Source organism: Phycodurus eques, chromosome 2 (assembly GCF_024500275.1).
Source record: "Phycodurus eques isolate BA_2022a chromosome 2, UOR_Pequ_1.1, whole genome shotgun sequence".
In the NCBI taxonomy this organism is placed as follows: Eukaryota; Metazoa; Chordata; class Actinopteri; order Syngnathiformes; family Syngnathidae; genus Phycodurus; species Phycodurus eques.
Window position 1 is genome coordinate 25427818 of NC_084526.1, and position 20921 is coordinate 25448738.

The window sequence follows — 20921 nt, forward strand, 5'->3', positions numbered from 1 at the left end:
CATGTATATGGTATATATATATATACACGTATACGTATACACGTATACACACGTACACACGTATACACACGTACACACGTATACACACGTACACACACGTATACACACGTACACACGTATACACACGTATACACACGTACACACGTACACACGTACACACGTACACACGTACACACGTATACACACAGGATGTTGCATAAACGGGCATACATGTATACATGTACATGTATACATGTATGCATGTATACATATATGCATGTATACATGTATACATGTATGCATGTATACATATATGCATGTATACATATATGCATGTATACATATATATATACATACACATATACACACACATCCTGTATTGATACAGCTTGGTGGCAGCTAGCTGGATCTTGCTTCACAAACATTTTTGGTGTGAAAGCTCCTGTGATATGACATGGAATTTATGATTTGCCGTTACATCTACGTACAGGGGTTTCAAACAAATTTTTGTCGCAGGCCACATTGTAGTTATGGTTTCCCTCAGAGGGCTGTTATGACTCTGAAACAAACTGATGGATTACTAGTTTTTAAATCAGAAGCCAGTAAAAAAAACTGATCAACTATTAGTCAATGAATTTTAAAAGTAGGATTGGGAACAGAAAAAATGCTTGCAATATGTCAATGTTATTAAAAGTGAAGACAATTTAAAATTTCGGTATTAGCAAAAACGAAGTGATGAAGCATATGATTTGCTTTTGCAGTCTTCATAAAGTGATGTGGTGGGCCGGATCTGGCCCCCAGTCCTTGAGTTTGACACCTGTGATCTACGACGTTGCGACGGCGTTCACCTGTGATTTGAACTTTGAATAGCAGTAAAACTAGCAGCCAATGGTCAGCCACTCATGAAAACTAGTGACAGAATCCTCACACTGCGGGACAATTCAGTTGGATTCGGCAGTGTCGCTCGGTTTGTGGCGGGCCTTAGAAGAGATTAGCATTGTGAGGCTGATCTGTGCAGATGTACTTGCAAGTTCATGGCGGCTCAGGTGCAAGGCCAATGCCGCATTGCATGCCCGTTTATGCAACATCCTGTGATAAGCATTATCAGCATGCTTAGCACTTTGACTCATCTTACAGACACAATACAAAGAAGCTTATCTTTCTGCCTGAGCATCCCCAAGGGAGTGCTGCATTATCCTATCCACTAAATTGCCTCCTATCAACTACTGATATAAAATGACACCGGAATAAGTGATCTTTACACCAGTCTTAAGTGCACCTCTGCAGCGCCCCCCTGCAAACAACTAGAGCATGAGAATTCATCTTATTACAAAAAAAGAGGTCTTATCCATTGCAGTAAAATTGTGCCAGAAATGAGCTGCCGACAAAATGAACAGGATTATGGATGGATTACCTGTGTTCTGACTCATGGATGGAGAATATGACACCTGATGTTGAGGACTTCTGTTGGATGGAGGCTATAAAGGTAAATTCACTTTTTCTCCTGAATAGCTGCATGACTTTCTCTGTGATGTGTGCCGGGGCTTGAACTGCTCTCCCAACATCTGAGGAAGGAAAATGAAGACAAATCATGAGTTTATAGATACACATATACTGCATACGCATATACAGCGTTCATGCTTAAAATAACATATGTTACTGACACAAGGTGAAACACAAAGGAATACAATCATAATTGAATTGTATACACAAGAACAATCTGGCAATGTGTATTTAAAAACAACATACTGTTTTCTTTTTTTTTTTTTTTTTTTTTTTTTTAACCAAAGGTCACGTTCAACCAGCTGTTAGGGTTCTGTACAAGATCAGACAAGATCTGACAGACGACACCCCAGTCATCGGGTGTGTCTCGCACAGGGCACCAGTGAAGCTAGGGCTGCCATTAATCAGACTCCTTGATAATGTCAAACAGGTGCATCCAGAGGCGGTGGCTTTTGGTGCCCGCGCACCAGCCCTTTTGCCCTAGATGCCCAAGGAGGGTTACGGTTTTCGAAGGCGAGGAAGCCAAGGCAAAAACGTGGAGGACCCAAGTGCAGGGAAGCAGGGAGTCAAGGCAGGAGTGCAGGAGTCTCAGAAAATTTATATTTAATCTCCAAAAAAGGGCAAACAAGGAACAAGGATAAAGCAAACCAAGAGTCCCACAACAGATAACCAAAGTAACAAAGAAACACTTGAATAAACCAAAAATGGAAAGAAAACATGACTGATAACTAAGACGTGGAGACAATGACACCTGACAATGACATACTACAATTAACCGACCAGAACTGAAGGAAACCAGGGAACTAAATAGAAACAGATTGACGAGACAACGAGGAACACCTGGACAAGACACGAGTGGCTGGAGGGAGCTGATTGGTCGACACAAGGTAGAAGGTTGACGAGAACAGGTGGACACAATAACTAAATGAGCACACGACATGAACAACATGAAACACAGGAAAACATGAAACAAAACTAACCACAATCCAAACTAAAACATAGACCATGGCACTCTGATTCGCAATAAACTTCAATTCTAATCCTAAGAAACCACAGCGGAAGCTTAAAAACTCCACTGTGACATAGTAAAACTGTTCCGGCATAAAAGAGATACAGAGAAACTTTTGCTTAACACATGATGTCACCATTGAGGCAAAAAAGATGGCAATATCCGATGTTTGGGCTTTACATATGTCACAACATATTTGTATAAATACTGTAAAGAATATACATGCATTTAACTTTTGCTCGAAGACACCAGTCACAAAGAAAACAACATTTGAGCAAGTTTGGCTTCAAAGCAGTATGTCATCAACCCATAGTTATGCTCATTATTGCAACATAAACAGGAAGTCTGCTAACCTGCTTTCCGCGTTTGGTCACATGACATTCCACACATAGTGGATGCAGTTGTAAACTGTAGGTACCATTTTTCTTTTTAAGAAACAGGGAGAGCACATTTTCCAGTAAAACATTTTGTTTAATTCACCCACCATCGTTCTCTGCTTGGTTCATTAGGGTGAGTGTTGTTTTTTGTGTTTTTCCCTTCATTAATTAGCCTTTGCAATGAAAGTGTGCCAACCATAGCTTCAACAATATAACGTTCCTTTTTACTTTTGCCAAATATGGGAGAATTTATATAACATCAGGACTAGTAAATTATTCTCTCTTGTACATGTGCATAGTAAGGTCTTTTATATATGCTCAGTTAGTAATAATAAAAAAGCACTCTTGTCTTCATACTTTCATAATTATGGGTTCCTATTTACCTCATGCATTTATAGTGAACTTTACAGCTGTCAATAAAAATCAGTGGTCCAGTTTTTATTTAAATATGACTATGCCTTTGAAAAGGCCAGGCAGTTTCAATAAGCTTGGAAAGTGATTGTGGAAAGCGATTATTACCTCCGATATGGACCAACCAGTAGAAGTGTAAACTTCATAGTAGAAGTTGTAGTGGTAGACTTTTTGTGAGCGCGGTGGCTGCCAGTTTTGTTCAACCTTTACCCATTGCATACATGTCTTCTATTGGTATATTTTTCGAAATCCGTCTGGACCTGTCTTAAATAATATCGTTGATCTTAACCCCCACCCCACCAAAACACATTTGATTTGATTACCCATCGTCGACAAAATGATGTGACTCCCAACTAACATCCAGCCCCCCCAAAGCCTCAGGCACCTCAAAGAGGAATACAAACATGAGTACTGTATTTCTTAGGTCTAAGTGGAGTTAGCCATTAAAGTCTTGCCACGGTGCATCACTTAAGGTAGAAAATTAAAAGGAACTACTGGTATTAAAACCATAAAAGAAAATCTCTAACAATCTTCATCATGAGATCCAAGCAAAACCTAAGCAGCACACCCACACAGTCTCGACTGAGGGAGCATCTCTCTACAGTCTCATGGCACACAAACTAATTCACAGCCTCAGGAGGAAACAGTGAGGGCAGATAGATTCACCCCGCAGACAAGATGAGCGTTGCAGGCAGGAAAAACCTTTTTCCCACTCCTTTTAAGTTTCAATTTATCACTGCAATCACAGAAATGAAGAGCCCATCTCCAAGTGTCATAGCTAACTAGAACATTACTGTCCTGGATTATTGTTTTTCCTGAGGGCACAAAGTAAACGAGGGGAAGTTTTGAGAGGGTAATTTTTCCACAAAACATCTGACAAGAAAATGCTTCATGGCTTGTATCGCTTCTGTTTTTCTGTGTGCAGTGCTTAAACCAATACTACACACAAAACTGACTGGCTGTATGTAAGCATTAGAACGTAAAAACAAGTGAGACAATAAGTACCAAATAACCAACCGCTTAATTCAAAATCAATTATTAGTCTTTGTTAATCAAATTCTTAGCTCAGCTGAAGTATGTCTTGATGGAGTACTGTGCAAAAGTGTGTATTCAGATACATGCCTCTGACTACGTAAAAGTAAAACAAAAAACTAAACTAAATGCAGTTGTGGTAGGTAATTTTCAGGATGAATACTTCAACCATATGCCCCTCTTTACGGTGGCTGGGAAGTACAATATACTGTAAATTGTGAAACACTTTTGCATTTCAGAAAACAAATTAACAAAAGCCGACGCAAATTACTAGTGACACAAACTGGAAATGGAATGTACCATATCACAGATTTTTGCGTTATTAGGAATCCCACGCCCTTGATTGGCAAGACGCGCCCGCTTGAACATGATTGGTTCCTGCATCGCGTGGAGGGTCGGCTACGCAGATGTAATGAGATGACCAATTGACTCAAAATGCACAGGTTGAAGATAAGGTTTATGATTTAAAGATATGTGATAAAGAACAATATCAACGCCTATACAAGCTCACTCTTCAGGGAATCCATATATACAATCGCTCAATGTACGGGGGTGCATCGGCAACTCTTTTTTTGCGATGGACCGGTCCAGTTGCGCAGTGTTCAGCAGGCTTTAGGGTTAATGGCATTTATATTAATGTCGCCACACGTAATAAGTCAGATACTTCTTTTAATGTCTGGAAGTAGCAGGGCGCGTTCTACCGGGATACAGCAGCCATTCCCTTTCCAGTTTGTGTTACTTGTAATTTGTTTTGCCATTTGTTAATTTGTTTCGTGTTTCATTAATTTGTTTTCTGAAATGTAAAAGTGTTTTGTTTTTTGTTTATTGGTTTTCTGAAATGGAAATTAGTTTCAACTTTTGTTGATTTTTTTTCCCTGAAATGTGTCTCACAATTTGTTATATTGTTCTGCACTTCTCAGCCACCGTACTTGTTAACCGTGCAGCAGTGATAGACTATATCCCAAAATTATTAAAAGGAGCTGTTACAAACATTTGTTTATTAAAGACTAAGTATTGCATTTATCCAGTTACTTTATCAGCTTCTCAGTTGACAAATACAAAGGAGAAAGATCACAATCCTCTAATATTCGGTTCTCAGCAAACACATGCAAATTCATGTAGAATTTTAAATCAGTCATCTCATTTCTAAATACAGTAGCTCTAAATCTTTAGCCAGCCCCATACTGTAGCACAGAGCTCATAATTCATGCTCATTTGTGGATACGAAAATATCCTAAAGTCGACGGAAAAAGCTCTGGCATTCTAGTTTCTCTCCTGTGACGTATTCCTTCAGTTTCAGTCAGGAGAGGAGACATCCTCTCTACGTTTAAAGCTAGCTAGCTAGCTAGATAGATTTTGTATCTTTAATCAAAGCTATTTAAACTTTTGCATATAACTCTGTGTTTATTATAATGAGTAAAATGAAAATAGGAGATAAATTAAGCAGGCAAGCTTCGCAGTTAGCGGTATAGCCCACGAACATACACACACACACACACACACACACACACACACGTTTGAATTGCTTCACTGTATTTATTTTTTCATGGTATTTATTCATTGTATTAATTCATTAGATTTATTGTTGTATTCAGTATATTTCATTGCATTTTAAAGCCTGACTAGGGCCTAAGTTTTTCAAGTCATAATGTGGTGCGCCCATTACATTGATGCAATATAACACAAATCTTACTACAGCAATGCATTGTAACTGTACGTGGGGAGGCACAGGTGGGTCCTGGAACCGTGTTAACCGAACCGCCACTGATCTGACATACACAATTTTGTATGTACACAATATACACAATATTTTTCAACGAAGTCAAATTTCATCAATCAACCAAAAACAATTTTAGTTAAATTCAAATTACTTGTCATGGTCTGTCCCTGCAGTTCCGTCGTTGGAGCTTGGGTAGCGCTTTGCACCCCTTTCGCCCTCTCTCTCTCTCCCCCCCTCTCTTTTCCCAGTAATGAGCACCACCTCGGCCCCCCACCTGTTGCCAATCAGCACTCTATTCTGCCTGCATTTAAGCCTGCCTAATCCGAGACTCCACTGCCAGAGTATTAACGTTCTCCCGTGGTACACCAGCTCTCTGACAAACACGTAAGCTACGCCAGTGCTCGCGACACTTCTGACCTCTGTGTTTTTCCTTGTCCTCAGTGCTCCTCCCTTGTTCCCTGCCGTGTTGACCTCTTACACCACGCCGCCAAGCCGTCCACCTGCTCACGCTACCGCCTGCCGCACGTTCCCTGTCTTGACAACCCGCCAGTACGCCTCTAGGATCCATCTCCATATCCTCTTCAAGAAACCTTTCACCACAAACCTCTCAGCCTCCACTTGCTTCTGGGTCCAGTGAAAATCGAATCGTGACATTACTTCTGGACCATATTTCATTTCATCCCAATTGATTGATTACTTTATTTAAACATATGAACATATATATATATATATATATATATATATAGCTAAAAAAATTTATGTACGTGTGAGCATTCGGCATACAAACATCTGCACCTCTGATTGAAGTCAATTTCTTAAAAGCAGTATCTTCTTTTCCTGGTTTTTGCATCAAGGCTCTACATGATTGTTCTTCAAGTGACAACCAGTGACTCTCTCACAGATGGATGGCCTTCATTTCTCTGATTTTCCTCTTTGTTTACCGTAATCCTACTGTGCTTAGTCTGAATATTTGTGTCTGATAAAGAGTTGACAACTTTGTCAAAGGACACCCTCTCGATATGTTACCTCATTAGATCCGTGACACGCAACACGACACCTATTACCTACCAGATAGAACTTAAAGGCTTTTTTCATGTTTACACTCAGGTTATTTAGTACTTGCAAAGGGAAGGATCTTCAACTGAATCATCAATGTTTTATCAATTCAGATTTATGAATTTTTTATCAGCCAAGAGATTCTTCAAATATGAGGCAAGGCAACTTAGGGGAGGCATGCTGAGAGCTTGACAGTGGTTCTAGGCTGCTTTATATGCACTCCTTCAAGTGCTGCTCTCTGTCTCTTGTTTTTGCATGAACAATGTTAACTTTCTTTGCCATTCTAAAAGCCTTGTTCAACATTTCTTGCAATTCGGCTAGGTACTGCACAGAAGCAAACTACATTATTCAGTTGTTGTTTGGGGCTGCATAAAACATCTCTACTCCTGTAGACAATGTGACAAAGTGTGGTTGGCATTTTTTTCGGAACAGGCATTGTGCCTTGGTGCCTTAGAGAAATTTAAAACTACATTGACAATGCTGCCTCAAAGTCACCAAATGATTGTGCCATATGCTACCCCCCTTTTCTGTTTTTTTTTTTTTTTTTTGGTCACACTCAGTAGTTAGTATCTTTAGTTCCAGCTCCAGCCCTGTTCTTCAGGCCAAACTTTTTACTCTTTTCTGCAGAGCCTCCATGAGCAGCTGAAAACAGGCTAGCTCCTCAGGGACAGTCTGCTGTGGACTTCATACGTGGCTGACACGCTGGTTAGGTTCATGTGTGGATGTTCACAAAATAAGAGAATAAAGACCTAATGACATTTCGCGAAGTGGCAGAAAAGGTTTGGCATAAAGGCTGTTTAAATTTGGCACAGCACAGATGCCAGAGTGAGTGCTCTGAATGATCTGCAAAAATCTAGTCCAATGGCCCATGCTCATATACAAATCTGGCATCTAAAAATAGACCAGAAAAGCAGAACTTGTAGTTAAACAATGTATCAATACACCACAACGATATTCAAGGTTCTGCATAGTTATATTAGTGTTCAAGTTTATTTAAAAGATACATTTTGAGTTTCCAGCACTCCTGCGTTACATGCCTTCTTTGCTACACTCCCGAACATTTGACATCATTGTTTCCTCCAAACAGTTGTGAAGTAAATTGTTGATACCCACATGCAGAGGAAGCTCTTTCAGTTTGTGATTTTCACAGTGCACAGTATAATTAAGAGATAGCAGTTGAGGTCATCTGTGGAGGTCAACATGAAATCAGGAAAAAATGTTTTCAGAACCCAAGAACCACACCTTTTTTTTTTTCTTTTAAATTAGCAAACTCAGAAAGTGCGGTGTACTCGTCATGTAAATAAATACTTGCACAAAAAGGGTTGGAGGAACACCCTAAAAAGTGGGGGGGTTCGGCTGTTTTGGGGCACTTTTTCACTCCGAAGGGGCACTTTTGTCCTTCAAAAGATTTTGTTGACGGGTGGTAGTTCTGATCAAATTTCTCCTGACCTTTTTTTTTTTGGCCGGGGGGCAACTCAAACAAAGGTCTTGGCCCCCACACGGCGGGGCACTTTAAAGTAGGGGCGCTTAAGCAAAATTTAAGTTTGTTGTTATATGATAAACTTTAAAGCTACATTTCTGGAGAGAAGGGAAACATGTACATCGCAGTGATTTTTCATGAAATATTGAGTTTGACCCACGACTTTGTCCCAATTTTTAATTTTGGCCCACCGTGAATTTGAGTTTGACACAACTGATTTAGTCTTCAATTAAGTTTTTAAGAATTGGATCAATTTTAAGGATTTTATGCCACTTTTTATGTCGCAAATTGGCCCAAATTTACCTGTCTAGAAATCAATGGAAATGAATGGGAAAGTTGTGACTGAAACCTTGACTCCTTGGTAGAAAAATGCCCGTCGTATGTTTCGTATGTTAGTTGTAGTTTAAACAGGCCATTTTCCCATTTTTCAATGGCGGCGTCCACTCGATCCAACTCATTTTCCAGGCCAAACTGAGCAAGCACAGCGTCAGAATTACAGAATTAAAACGTCACAGAAAACAAGAATAAGAGTTCACATCCATATAATTTTCAATCATGTCTGAATCATATGAATGTGTTTTGGATGCCAAAATTGAGGAACATGTTTATCTTTGTCAGCACCACAGAAAATCTCATGTGAATTGAAAATTCAGTGCTAATTAAATAATAATGATAACAGTAACATCATCTGTTTTTCTTTATTGTAAGTCTGAACCTTTAGTTCTGCATTGTGGGTTCTAAATAAAACTGTAAAGAAACTGGATCGAGATCGATTAGCTTCTTGGATGTCCTTCAGCACCAACCTCACGGCACCCCCACCCCATCACCCTCGTCACCCCCTCAGCCCCGCTTTTGACTGTTTGACAAAAGGCATGTGTGTTCCTCCCATTCAATGTCTATTGTTGCACAAAATGAGGCTGGGAAAACAGCTCTCATCCCCTGAGATGGCTGTAAACTACCACGTCATTAAATGTCAACTAAAACAACCAATCTTCAAATGAGCTAATCATCATGCAATCATGTTGATGGGCAGGCTCCTTAATCATGTATCCACAACAAGTCACATTGTCGATCACTCCAAAAACTGTGTAACATTTTCCAATCTAGAATGTTATAAAGAGGATAGAGACAAGTGGTGGTAAAAACAGGTGGTGCAGCAGGAGCAGGATGCAGAGCAGCACTGGAAGATGTGATAAGGACAGGTCATAGAAGGAGAAGACACAGGGAGAGATAATTTGAGCAAAGGTAACTGAGAGGTGCTTCTTTATAGAGATAATCTCTTAAATCTTTGTCTCTCCAAAAACAAAATCCATGACATGCCCTACACATGTGAGCATGTCACATTCATATGTAAAGTGCTTTGTGTTGCATTTCACTGTATGAAAAGGGTTTCATAAATGAAATTCAATTGATTGAGTTGTATGAATGTTTGTTATTTCACTTACAATTTGTTTGAGATATAACTCTATAATTCAAAGCTCCAGTCGTCAAAGTAACATTAGAATCCATCAGAATCAATTTTTTTATCCATAACATAGGTCAAAATGTGTCAGTGACATGGTTTAAGGTTGACATCTCTGCAGTTTGTCGACATTCCGCTTTGTGGCAATAATATGCATGACAATACAAGGAAGTATTATGTTGCACATTCCCAGGGTTTCCACTCAAAAGCAGCTGAGGAATGCAAAGAGTCTCTTCAGAACTACATTCAACCACTCAGTTAGTTGGCTGGGTTATTAATGTTTCACGGTTGAAATTTTAAGTTTGAATTTAATTTAATTTAATTGGCTGGTAAAATATATTATAAATGGGGGTATTGTACATATTTTTTAATGTGCTTTTTGTTTCTCCAAATAAATACAAAATGAGTGACGCCATGCTGACTATTCTACCAGTTGTTTTTTTTAAACACACTTTGTAAGCCTTCAGTGTGATGTGTCTCATTTAGAGCATTCATTATCCTGATTTGGTAATCTTAAAAGTTTGGATCTGGATCAAACGCCTGCTTGCTCCGACTTTAAAAAAACATGGATGTTAGGCTAACTGAAAACTTTAAATTGTCCACTAGTGTGAATGATACTTTTTCTACATATGTCTGTTCTGTTATTAGCATGGGACGAATTGAAGTAACTGAGTGTGTTGATACCTTTCTTAAAAGAATGCATGACTACAACAAATGTCTTTTCAGATGTTACCCTTGTTTTCCAAGACAAATGATATCCTCTCTCAAGAAGTCAATGTTAAAGTCAACGTAGTACAAGCTTAAAAATCTACAGGATGTGCGTTGTTGTGTGTATGTGTGTTGGGGGGCATAATTGGGTGGATTTCCATTCCCTGAGGTGTAGTGTCACAGTGACACATTAACAGTTCTCAGGCACTCATTTTGCATTGTCAAGTTAATGTTTTTTTTTATTATTATTGTTTTTTTTTTAAATGAACTAGAGACCAGAATGTGGGAGGTGCTATATTTTCTGCTCATTGAGCCCTCTGCAGCCAGCGTTAAAATTCAGGTGAGGTGGGTGAAATTGTCTCAAAAAAGCGTTCAATTGCTCTTCTTTCTCATGTAGATTATAAAACCATTTTCCCTAATTGACTTGGAGCCACAAGCTGTTTAAGGAGGATGCTGACAACTATAAAACAATGTGATACTTTTCCAGCACAACCCTGAGTAACATCCCCCAGCACAACCCATGAGTAACAACAATTTAACAAGGTATAGGAATGCAACAATGTAAATAAAGGGAGGTCGTCATTTTATGTTAATTCTTCTTGTGGCTGTATATTATAAGAATTTTGTTTGACAAAAGGCATGTGTGTTCCTCCCATTCAATGTCTGTTGTTGCACAGAAGCGACAATTCTCGGTATCAATTTTTTTTTTTTCTTTTCAAAATATTCACCCATTTTGAATTAATCCATCCATCCATCCATCAATTTTCAACACTGCTTATCCTGGTTAGGGTCACGGGTCGCCAGTCAGTCGCAGGGCACATATAGACACGGACAACCATACGCACTCATATTCACACAGTCACTGTGTCATGGGTGAGTGTTCCGGTTGTTGTTTTCCCCCTGTCTCGTACACACCTGCTCCTGAGAGCATCTTCACCACCTGTGCCTCGTTCACCCTAATTACCCCTTGCATTTAACCTTGTGTCTCATTCTTTCTCGTCGCCAGTTCGTTGTACCTTGTCATCGCGTTCCAGCATTCCTTGTTTCCACGTCACAGACTCACAGTAAGACTAGACCCTGTTCCGATTATAGACCTCACGTTTTTGGATACCGTTGCCTTTTTTGGATTGCCTGCCTGTGTACCGACCTCTGCCCGTATATTAAACCTCTCTTTTTGAAACTGTCCATTTGTTTTGGAGTCGTGCATTTTTGGGTCCTATCCTCTGTTCCGTTCATGACACACTGAGTGGGAACTGAACCCACACTGCCCGAACCAAGGTCAGGCGAGTGTATCACTACACCATCTGTGACCATCTTGAATTTGATACCTGAAATGCGTTACAAAAAAAGCTGGAACAGGGGCATGTTTACGATGTTACATCGCCTTTCTTTTTAACAACACTCAATAAGCGTTTGGGAACTAAGGACACCAATTGCTGAAGCTCTGTAGGTGGAATTCTTTCCCATTCTTGCCTGATGAACAACTTCTGTTTCTCAACAGTCCGGGGTCTCAGTTGTCCTATTTTGCATTCATAATACGCCATATATTTTCAATAGGAGACAGGCCTTGACTAGTGGCAGGCCAGTCTCGTACTCGCAGTCTTTTACTACGAAGCACGCCGTTGTAACACGTGCGGAATGTGGCTTGGCATTTTCTCACTGAAATAAGCAGGGACGTCCCTGAAAAATACCTCACTTGGGTGGCAGCATGTGTTACTCCATAACCTGTACTGTATATATTTTCAGCATTAATAGTCCCTTCACAGATGTGCAAGTTATCCATGCCATGGGCACGAACACACCTTTACCATTACAGATGATAAACTTTGTGCTAATAACAATCCGGATGGTCCTTTTCCTCTTTGCTCCGGAGGCCACGACGTCCATGATTTCCAAAAACAATCTGAAATGTGGACTCGTCAGACCACAGCACACTTTTCCACTTTCTGTCAGTCCATCTCAGAGGACGGGCCCAGAGAAGCCGGCGACATTTTTGGGTGTTGTTGATATACTGTATGGCTTTCGCTTTGCATGGTAGAGTTTTAACTGAAGTGTTCCTGAGCCATGTGGCAATATCCTTTACCCAGCGCCGCCTGAGGGATCAAAGGTCTCGGGCACTCAATGTTGGTTTTTGGTCTTTCCACTTACATGCAGAGACTTCTCCAGATTCTCTGAATCTTTTGATGAGATTATGGACATAAATTATGAATTCCCCAAATTCCTTGCAATTGTACATTGAGAAATCCATCCATTTTCTGAGCCGCTTCCCCTCACTAGGGGAGCCTATCCCCTAGTGAGGAGCCTATCCCAGCTATCATCGGGCAGGAGGCGGGGTACACCCTGAACCGATTGCCAGCCAATCACAGGGCACATATAAACAAACAACCATTTGCACTCACATTCACACTCTTCAATTAACCTGGCATGCATGTTTTTGGGATGTGGGAGGAAACCGGAGTGCCCGGAGAAAACCCACACAGGCATGGGGAGAACATGCAAACTCCACACAGGCGGGGCCGGGGATTGAACCCCGGTCCTCAGAACTGTGAGGCAGACGCTCTAAGCAGTCGTCCACCGTGCCGCACGTGGATAAATATTGTTCTTAAACTTTGGACTATTTGCTCACGCAGTTAGTTGTACACAAGTGGCGAACCCTGCCCCATCCTTGCTTGTGTACAACTGAGCCTTGTTCCAAACTGGTGATTTTTGACCATTCTTCAACTTTCCCATTTTTATTTATTTCTTTATTTCTTTATTTTTGTGTTGTCCCAACTTTTTTGTTGTGTGTTGCTGGCATCAAATTCAAAATAGGATAATATTTGCAAAAAAAAACAATGTTTATGAATTTGAAAATTGAATATCTTGTCCTTGTCATGCATTCAATTGAATATAGGTTGAAAACGATTTGCAAATCATTGTATTCTGTTTTTTATTTGTTTTGTCCCTGCTTCACTGGAATTTGGGTTTGTAATATCCAATATATGTTTGATCACATCATACTGTACATAGAGAAATGTTGCAGCTCAGTTATTTAAATGAAAAGACTAATTAGAGGATAAGTATACATGCTTCACTTTTCATACTTTTTGTGTGGTCTTCACCAATAAAAGTGAAAAAGCCTTCATCACTTTCATCAAAGCTACTCTCACTTTTAGCGATGTGTTCCTTCAGAGACATGACAAGCCCATAGTAACAGCTTCTCTACGCGTTTTCCTATCCCAACTCTTGTCAAACTGACTCTAAGTGACAAGTTGCCTTGTCACGTAGACATTGCTGAATTTTGGGGGTGTTCCGTTTTATCTGACGTTCTTTGATGCTTTAGTGTGAAAGTTTGTGTTTGCATGTTCCCAATGCTGAAGCTTTGAAGACTTTTAATAGACATAGTAGGGCAACCATGTTATCATATAACAACCAATTTATTATTTATGGTTGTATCAAATTGACAAGCTTGACACCAATAGGTATGCAGTGTCTCACATAACTGAGACTCAATACACTTTTCACAATTGCCCTGTCATTGACAACCACCACTCCACGTTGTACAACCCCAATTCCAATGAAGTTGGACCGTTATGTTAAACAAATAAAAACAGAATAAAATTATTTGCAAATCATGATCAACCTATATTTAATTGAATACACGACAAAGACAATATATTTAATGTTCAAACTGATCAACTTTATTGTTTTTAGCAAATAATCATTAACTTGGAATTTTATGGCTACCTTTTCTTTGAACAGCATGCAATAAATGGGAACTGAGGACACTAATTGTTGAAGCTTTGTCGGTGGAACTCCTTCCCATTCTTCCTTGATGTACAGCTTCAGCTGTTCAACAGACCGGGGTCTCAGTTGTCGTGTTTTACGCTTCATAATGCGCCACACATTTTCAGTGGGAGACAGGTCTGGACTGCAGGCAGGCCAGTCTAGTACCCGCACTCTTTTACTACGACGCAACGCTGTTGTGTTTCTCCAAAACCTGTATGTACCTTTCAGCATTAATGGTGCCTTCACAGATGTGTTAAGTTACTTATGCCATTGGCACTAACACAACCCCTTACCATCACAGATGCTGGCTTTTGAACTCTTCTTTGCTCCGGAGGCCACAACGTCCACAATTTCCAAAAACAATTTGAAATGTGGACTCGTCGGACCACAGAACATTTTTGCACTTTTCATCAGTCCATCTTAGATGATCTAGGGCCCAGAGAAGCTGGCGGCGTTTGTGGGTGTTGTTGATAAATGGCTTTTGCTTTGCATAGTAGAGTTTCAAGTTGCACTTACAGATGTGGCGCCAATCTGTATTTACGGACATTGGTTTTCCGAAGTGTTCCTGAGCCCATGTGGTGATATCCTTTACACATTGATGTCGGTTTTTGATGCAGTGCCGCCTGAGGGATTGAAGGTCACGGGCATTCAATGTTGGTTTTCAGCCTTGCCGCTTACATGCAGTGATTTCTCCAGATTCTCTGAACCGTTTGATGATATTATGTACCGTAGATAACGAAATCCCTAAATTCCTTGCAATTGTACGTTGAGGAACATTGTCCTTAAACTGTTCAGACTATTTTCTCAAGCACTTGTTCACAAAGAGGTGAACCTCACCCCATCTTTTCTTATGAATGACTGAGCAATTCAGGGAAACTCCTTTTATACCCAATCATAGCACCCACCTGTTCCCAATTAGCCTGTTCACCTGTGGGATGTTCCAAACAGGTGTTTGATGAGCATTCCACAACTTTCTCAGTCTTTTTTGCCATCTGTCCCAGCTTTTTTGGAACGTGTTGCAGACATAAAATTCTAAGTTAATGATTATTTGCTAAAACCAATAAAGTTTATCAGTTTGAACATTAAATATCTTGTCTTTGTATTGTATTCAATTAAATGTAGGTTGAACATGATTTGAAAATCATTGTATTCTGTTTTTATTTATGTTTAACACAACGTCCCAACTTCACTGGAATTGGGGTTGGAGTTTGGCTTTCACTTTTGGTCAGCTGAGATAGGCTTCAGCTCAATCATAACCCTCAACAGGAAGAAGTGATACACAGAATAGATGGCATTCATAATAAACTCTCAGAAAAAAAGCATTATACTTTTAGGGGTACAACATTTAGGGGCATGACACTGGCTTTTAAATTGTTGACACATCACTTATAAAGCTTAAGGATTGTTTTACCCTGCCATGCACAAACACAAGGGTGAAAGGTATTGTTTTCGTCATTATTTGTTGGTTAGTTTATTTGTTAGCAAGGTAAGTGAAGGATATAGAAGTTAATCTTTTCATTTTTTCCATTTAAATCACAATGCAACCTTCCCCTCATCCCAGAATACAATTGCCATCCATCAATTCATAAACTCTCTATGGTGGGCCATACAAACAGTTCAACTTTTCAACTGAATAGCTACACTCAACTGAGTGCTTTTGATACTTTCTAAGCAATGCAAACATCCTTCAACAAATCTTACTCGAGGCCAGACATTTTCTATGAGCCACACAAGAGTTACAAAGAGTATGACAGGTTTTACCCTGCATGGTTCAAGTGAATCCATTCCGAATCGTTTCGGTTTTAAGTGGAACAATTTGGATGCGGGTCATTTTCATATACCGTATTTTCCGCACTATAAGGTGTACTTAAAAGCCTTTAATTTTCTCAAAAATTAACGGTGCGCCTTTTAACCCGGTGCGCCTTGTGTGCACTGAGTTCCAACATCTGTAAAAATTTTGTTGTGCGATTTTGGAAAGTGCTCTACTTAATTGACTGTCGGACCATTTCCCGCCGACATAGGGACATAATACGTACACTTCATACGCTGGTAGCGATAAACCAATTAGAGAACATTAGGTACAGGACGTATGCTTACCTCAGTCACGCCTCCGGTAGGTATACTGTACTACCGGCATGCTGCAAAACAACATTTGTTTGGCTATGGACCCCCGAAAATGGCATCAGCGACGAGACATGCTTACGAGGCACAATTCAAACTACAGGCTATCAGTTACGCGGTTGTAAATGGAAATAGAGCAGCCGCGAGAGAATTAAAAATCAAGCACAAGAACAGCTGGGAGAAGCGTCTCTATAGTCACCATTTGACTGAAGCCAATTACGATAGCAGAAGACATGAAGATCGAACACTTTCAAGGAGGTCCGTCTTGGTGCTTTCGTTTTATGAAAAGGCGCCATCTCGCCATCCGCGCAAGGCAAGGACTACCGTGGGCAGCAACTATCCGGCGAACTCCAACCGCTGGACATTAGTGTAAACAGGACGTTCAAAGTGAAGTTGCGAGCGGCGTGGGAGCGATGGATGAGAGACGGCGAACACACCTTTACTACGACTGGGAGGCAGCGCCGGGCGAGTTACGCCACCATATGTGAATGGATTGTGGACGCCTGGACTAAGTTTTCTCCTTAGACTGTTGTCCGAGCTTTCGCGAAAGCCGGCATCATTGCTGAACAGCCACCCCGCAACGAGACTGACTCCGACGAGTATGAGAGGGAACCCGGCATGTCTGATGGAGAAATTGCCCAGCTGTTCAATTCAGATATAGACGATGAGGACTTGGATGGATTTGTGACAAAAGGTTGATCAAAATAATGTGAGTGTATTATTAAATACGTAGTAAATAAAGTTCAACCAAACTCACTGTTTTGCTTCAGTTACCTTGTTTTAGCATGCGCCGAATAATACGGTGCGCCTTATGTATGGCTTTAGTACATAAATAGACCCAGTAATTGAAACTGCGCCTTACAATCCGGTGCGGAAAATACGGTAATGTTATCAGTAACGTTAAAGACAATTAGAATTAATTTTTCCTTTCTAAATTATTTTTTCGCCACTTTTCTTTTCAAATAAAACAGCCACGCTGAGTCCTATTTTCATAAATGTTACTATACTATGCTATATGCTATACTGTATACGATACTATATACTGTTTTTTATAACAGTAAAAAGTGCATAGCGGAAAAGATACAAACAGCTTCATTAAAACCGTGTGAGTTCCACAGTTTATGTGTTGCCCTTCAAAATCTGCTGATACAAGTGCATAAATGATCCTCACAACTCATTAAACACCATTAACACTCTTGTCTTTATACAATCATAGTAACGGTAAAGACAGTTCAAACACGTTCATAAGTTCATACATATTCATTCATATAGCTGAAACAACCATTTATTTAGCTGTCTGGTGTTTTGTGAATGCAAAATGATTGCCTCATCCTGGCACTTCAGTTAACAGATCCCTCTGGCGTATTGCACCAACAAAATAAGGCTCTTTCCAGTGGTATTAACGGTAAAGACAGCTTGGGTGACAAAGAAGGAACGTTTGTAAAAGAACCCAAAAAAGGAACTCTGAAGACACTAAAATGCATTTGTGTTAGTTTGCATGAAAAAGGAAGATATCAATATAAATCATATATATCCAAAAATTGAATAGCATCTTCAGAAAACGTTACAAATCATACTTCATTTCGTACAATTTTCAGATTTTCTCCCCTGGCTTTACTCACTGAGCTACAAAGCAGCTTTTTGGTATTCACACTCCTCATTTTTGGTAATTTTTCTGTCTTTCTGAACTGTATATCCAGCTTCATGCAAATTAACAATTGTTAAATGGAGGTACTCTGCAAGCTCTTTTGTGCTAGTTCACATCAGGTAGTTTCTTAAGGAGAGAAAACTCAAAACTGCTGTGTGTATTTTAAAAGGCAATGCAGATTTAAGCAACACTTCTAATGTTATCAAATTGATGGCGCGCGAGGTTAGCTAACTCGTAACTCCAAATAGTTCTTGAAGAAGTGGGTTCACATTCTGTTTCCACCTTGCTCTGTGAATGGTTACACTGTGTGTCTAACAAGTGCTTAAGATGACTGTGATTGTCTATTGTTGTGCTGTGAATTTGAGAAACGATCAGACCACCTTTTAATACCAATTTATGCAGAAAATTAGGTCATTCAAAAGGGTTCACATTGGGACCCAACCAAGCGCATCTCAAAGAACACAGCCTCACTGAGCCGAAATGCCCAGCATGGCGCAGACTGGTTTGCCAAACATGCGCAGTGAGCCTTGCATTTGCACGAAAATTGTCCCGCATTTGCGCCCTGCCGTAGATTAGCCATCTATGAAAATAGCCCGATACACAGTTATCAGTCTTTGCACATTTTCAGCAAATACCTTCAAACATGTACAATGTATTCCTAAACAAATCTCTCAATTCACTGATATAGATATAGATTGATTGAAATAGTTTTAAAAGGTAATCAATCGATTGTATCGATACTAGGATATAATGCATTGGCTTTACGCACAGCATATTTTATATGGAGGTATTTCTTGTATTTCCAAGAAACATGCTTGTAATTCCTTTCACTTTATGTTTCAGTCAGCACACAGCAGTTAGCACAACACTACTTTTGTTCTGTCTCTTTTCTTCTTCGTATCCTATTCTACGCCCCACATCTAGGATACGTTTGGAAATTCAAACTGCCGCTCTCACTGCGCTTTGAGAGTGCAGTGTTCAGAGAAGCAGAGTGCACTCCATTTTCGATTAATTTACAAACGAGCGTGTTGGCCATTGGCAGGGATACGCCAGTGCGTCCGCCATATTGAATGTGTCAGTTCTGCCTTTAAACATCCCATCATGCCTGACGCTTCGGCCGCTCTGTCTCTTCAGTCAGAGCGGTGGGAGTGCGCGCTGACACTCCCAGAGTGTGGTGCTCTGAATAACCGAACAGCACACTCCAACAACGCTCTGAGTTTCCAAACGTTCTGGAGTATAGAGAGAGTGCTTAGAGTGCATTTCCGAACGTACCTCGAGTCACACCTTTCCGTAGCGCCCCAAGAGGTTGGACAAGACACCACAGTATCTGTGTGTTTTGTTTTTTTAAGCACTTTTATTGATGTTTAAGACGTTGGTTATTCTACTGGATGGCAGATGAGAGGGCGAGAAGTGAGAAACTATCAATAAGGACGCGTGTGTGTGACTCGCGGCACTCGTCATCCACATTGCAATCTTTCAAATTGTCTCCCTTAGCTTAGCTCGCTAGCCCCTAACATGACACAGACGCATTTCTGATCAACACATCGCTCAGCAGAGAGTGTAAAGTGTTGTGAATATAATTATCATGTGAAAATGTGTACAGCAGAAATAGCTAAATGCGCCCTTCGAATAAATATTTTTAGCTTTTGAAAGAATGTTAGCAGAGTACGAGAGGAGGGAAATTGGTTGAACAAAAGATGAGAACGAGCGATGTCAACTACTGGACTTCCAAGGCTCACGTTTGTGTTACAAAGAGCAGCATTGTTCATTTATTTAACTCTCTGTGTATTTTTAACTATTTTCTGAAAAGATTTTCCTTGTGAAAACCTCACAGTGCTTCATTTCTCACCATTAGTATTTGACTGTTTAGAACAGGGAAACCGGGTCCAGCTAGGGACTCCTTACAGTGAAGACATTTTTCCATGGACCCACTCATAATTCGAACACAAATTACATATCTCATTTGGAAGACAAAACTGGCCGAACAAGTAGAACAACAACAATAATTTGCGGTTTCCCCTTTGTTTTTTGCAGAGTAATACAAGTACATTCGGAAACTCTATTTAATGACAATAACATTTCCTGATTCCCTTACAAGAAACAAAAATAATCGATTAAATTTCACCTGCACTGTCCAGTATGCAGGTAATTGTTTCACAGCCACACTGGAGTAAAAAGTTATTAAATCAATTTCTATCCATTGAATCATTAATCAGCCACAAATTGAATCGTTGCTAAAACAAATTATTACACCCCAATTTATATATGTATTCATACTTTGTGTGCCTATATATACAGACCATGTCCAAAAAAAATGTATATCAAGGAAACGTTTGTTTATTTCCATGATTCCATTCAAAGTCATAGATTATAGATTCAGATTTAATTTATTTTATTATTTTTACATAATTTGGGCTTCCAGCTCATAAAAACCACATAATCAGGAATTCAAAAAATTCAAATGCTGTGAGGAAATCAGCCCAAATTTTGCAGGCCATAAACATTTTACACAATCATCTACGAAAGTCAAACCACCTGCACAGGTTTCCCCAGTTGTCATAAAATTGATTCAGTTTGGTTCAATTGTCTCAGTTGGGTTCAATATTAGGAAGACTGCAGGCTTGACAACTGGCCAGAAGACCATCAT

The 20921-nt window shown here is 39.9% G+C and overlaps 1 protein-coding gene across 2 annotated transcripts in view; it reads right to left on the bottom strand.

The window, feature by feature from the left end:
* Nucleotides 1-20921, bottom strand: part of LOC133399034 (protein kinase C-binding protein NELL1-like) — a 271032-nt gene that overhangs the window by 227042 nt on the left and 23069 nt on the right. For both annotated transcript variants that reach the window (XM_061670100.1, XM_061670099.1), the window contains exon 3: nucleotides 1394-1544. In XM_061670100.1, the coding sequence (XP_061526084.1) occupies nucleotides 1394-1544 (151 nt within the window). The remainder of the gene's footprint in view (nucleotides 1-1393; nucleotides 1545-20921) is intronic.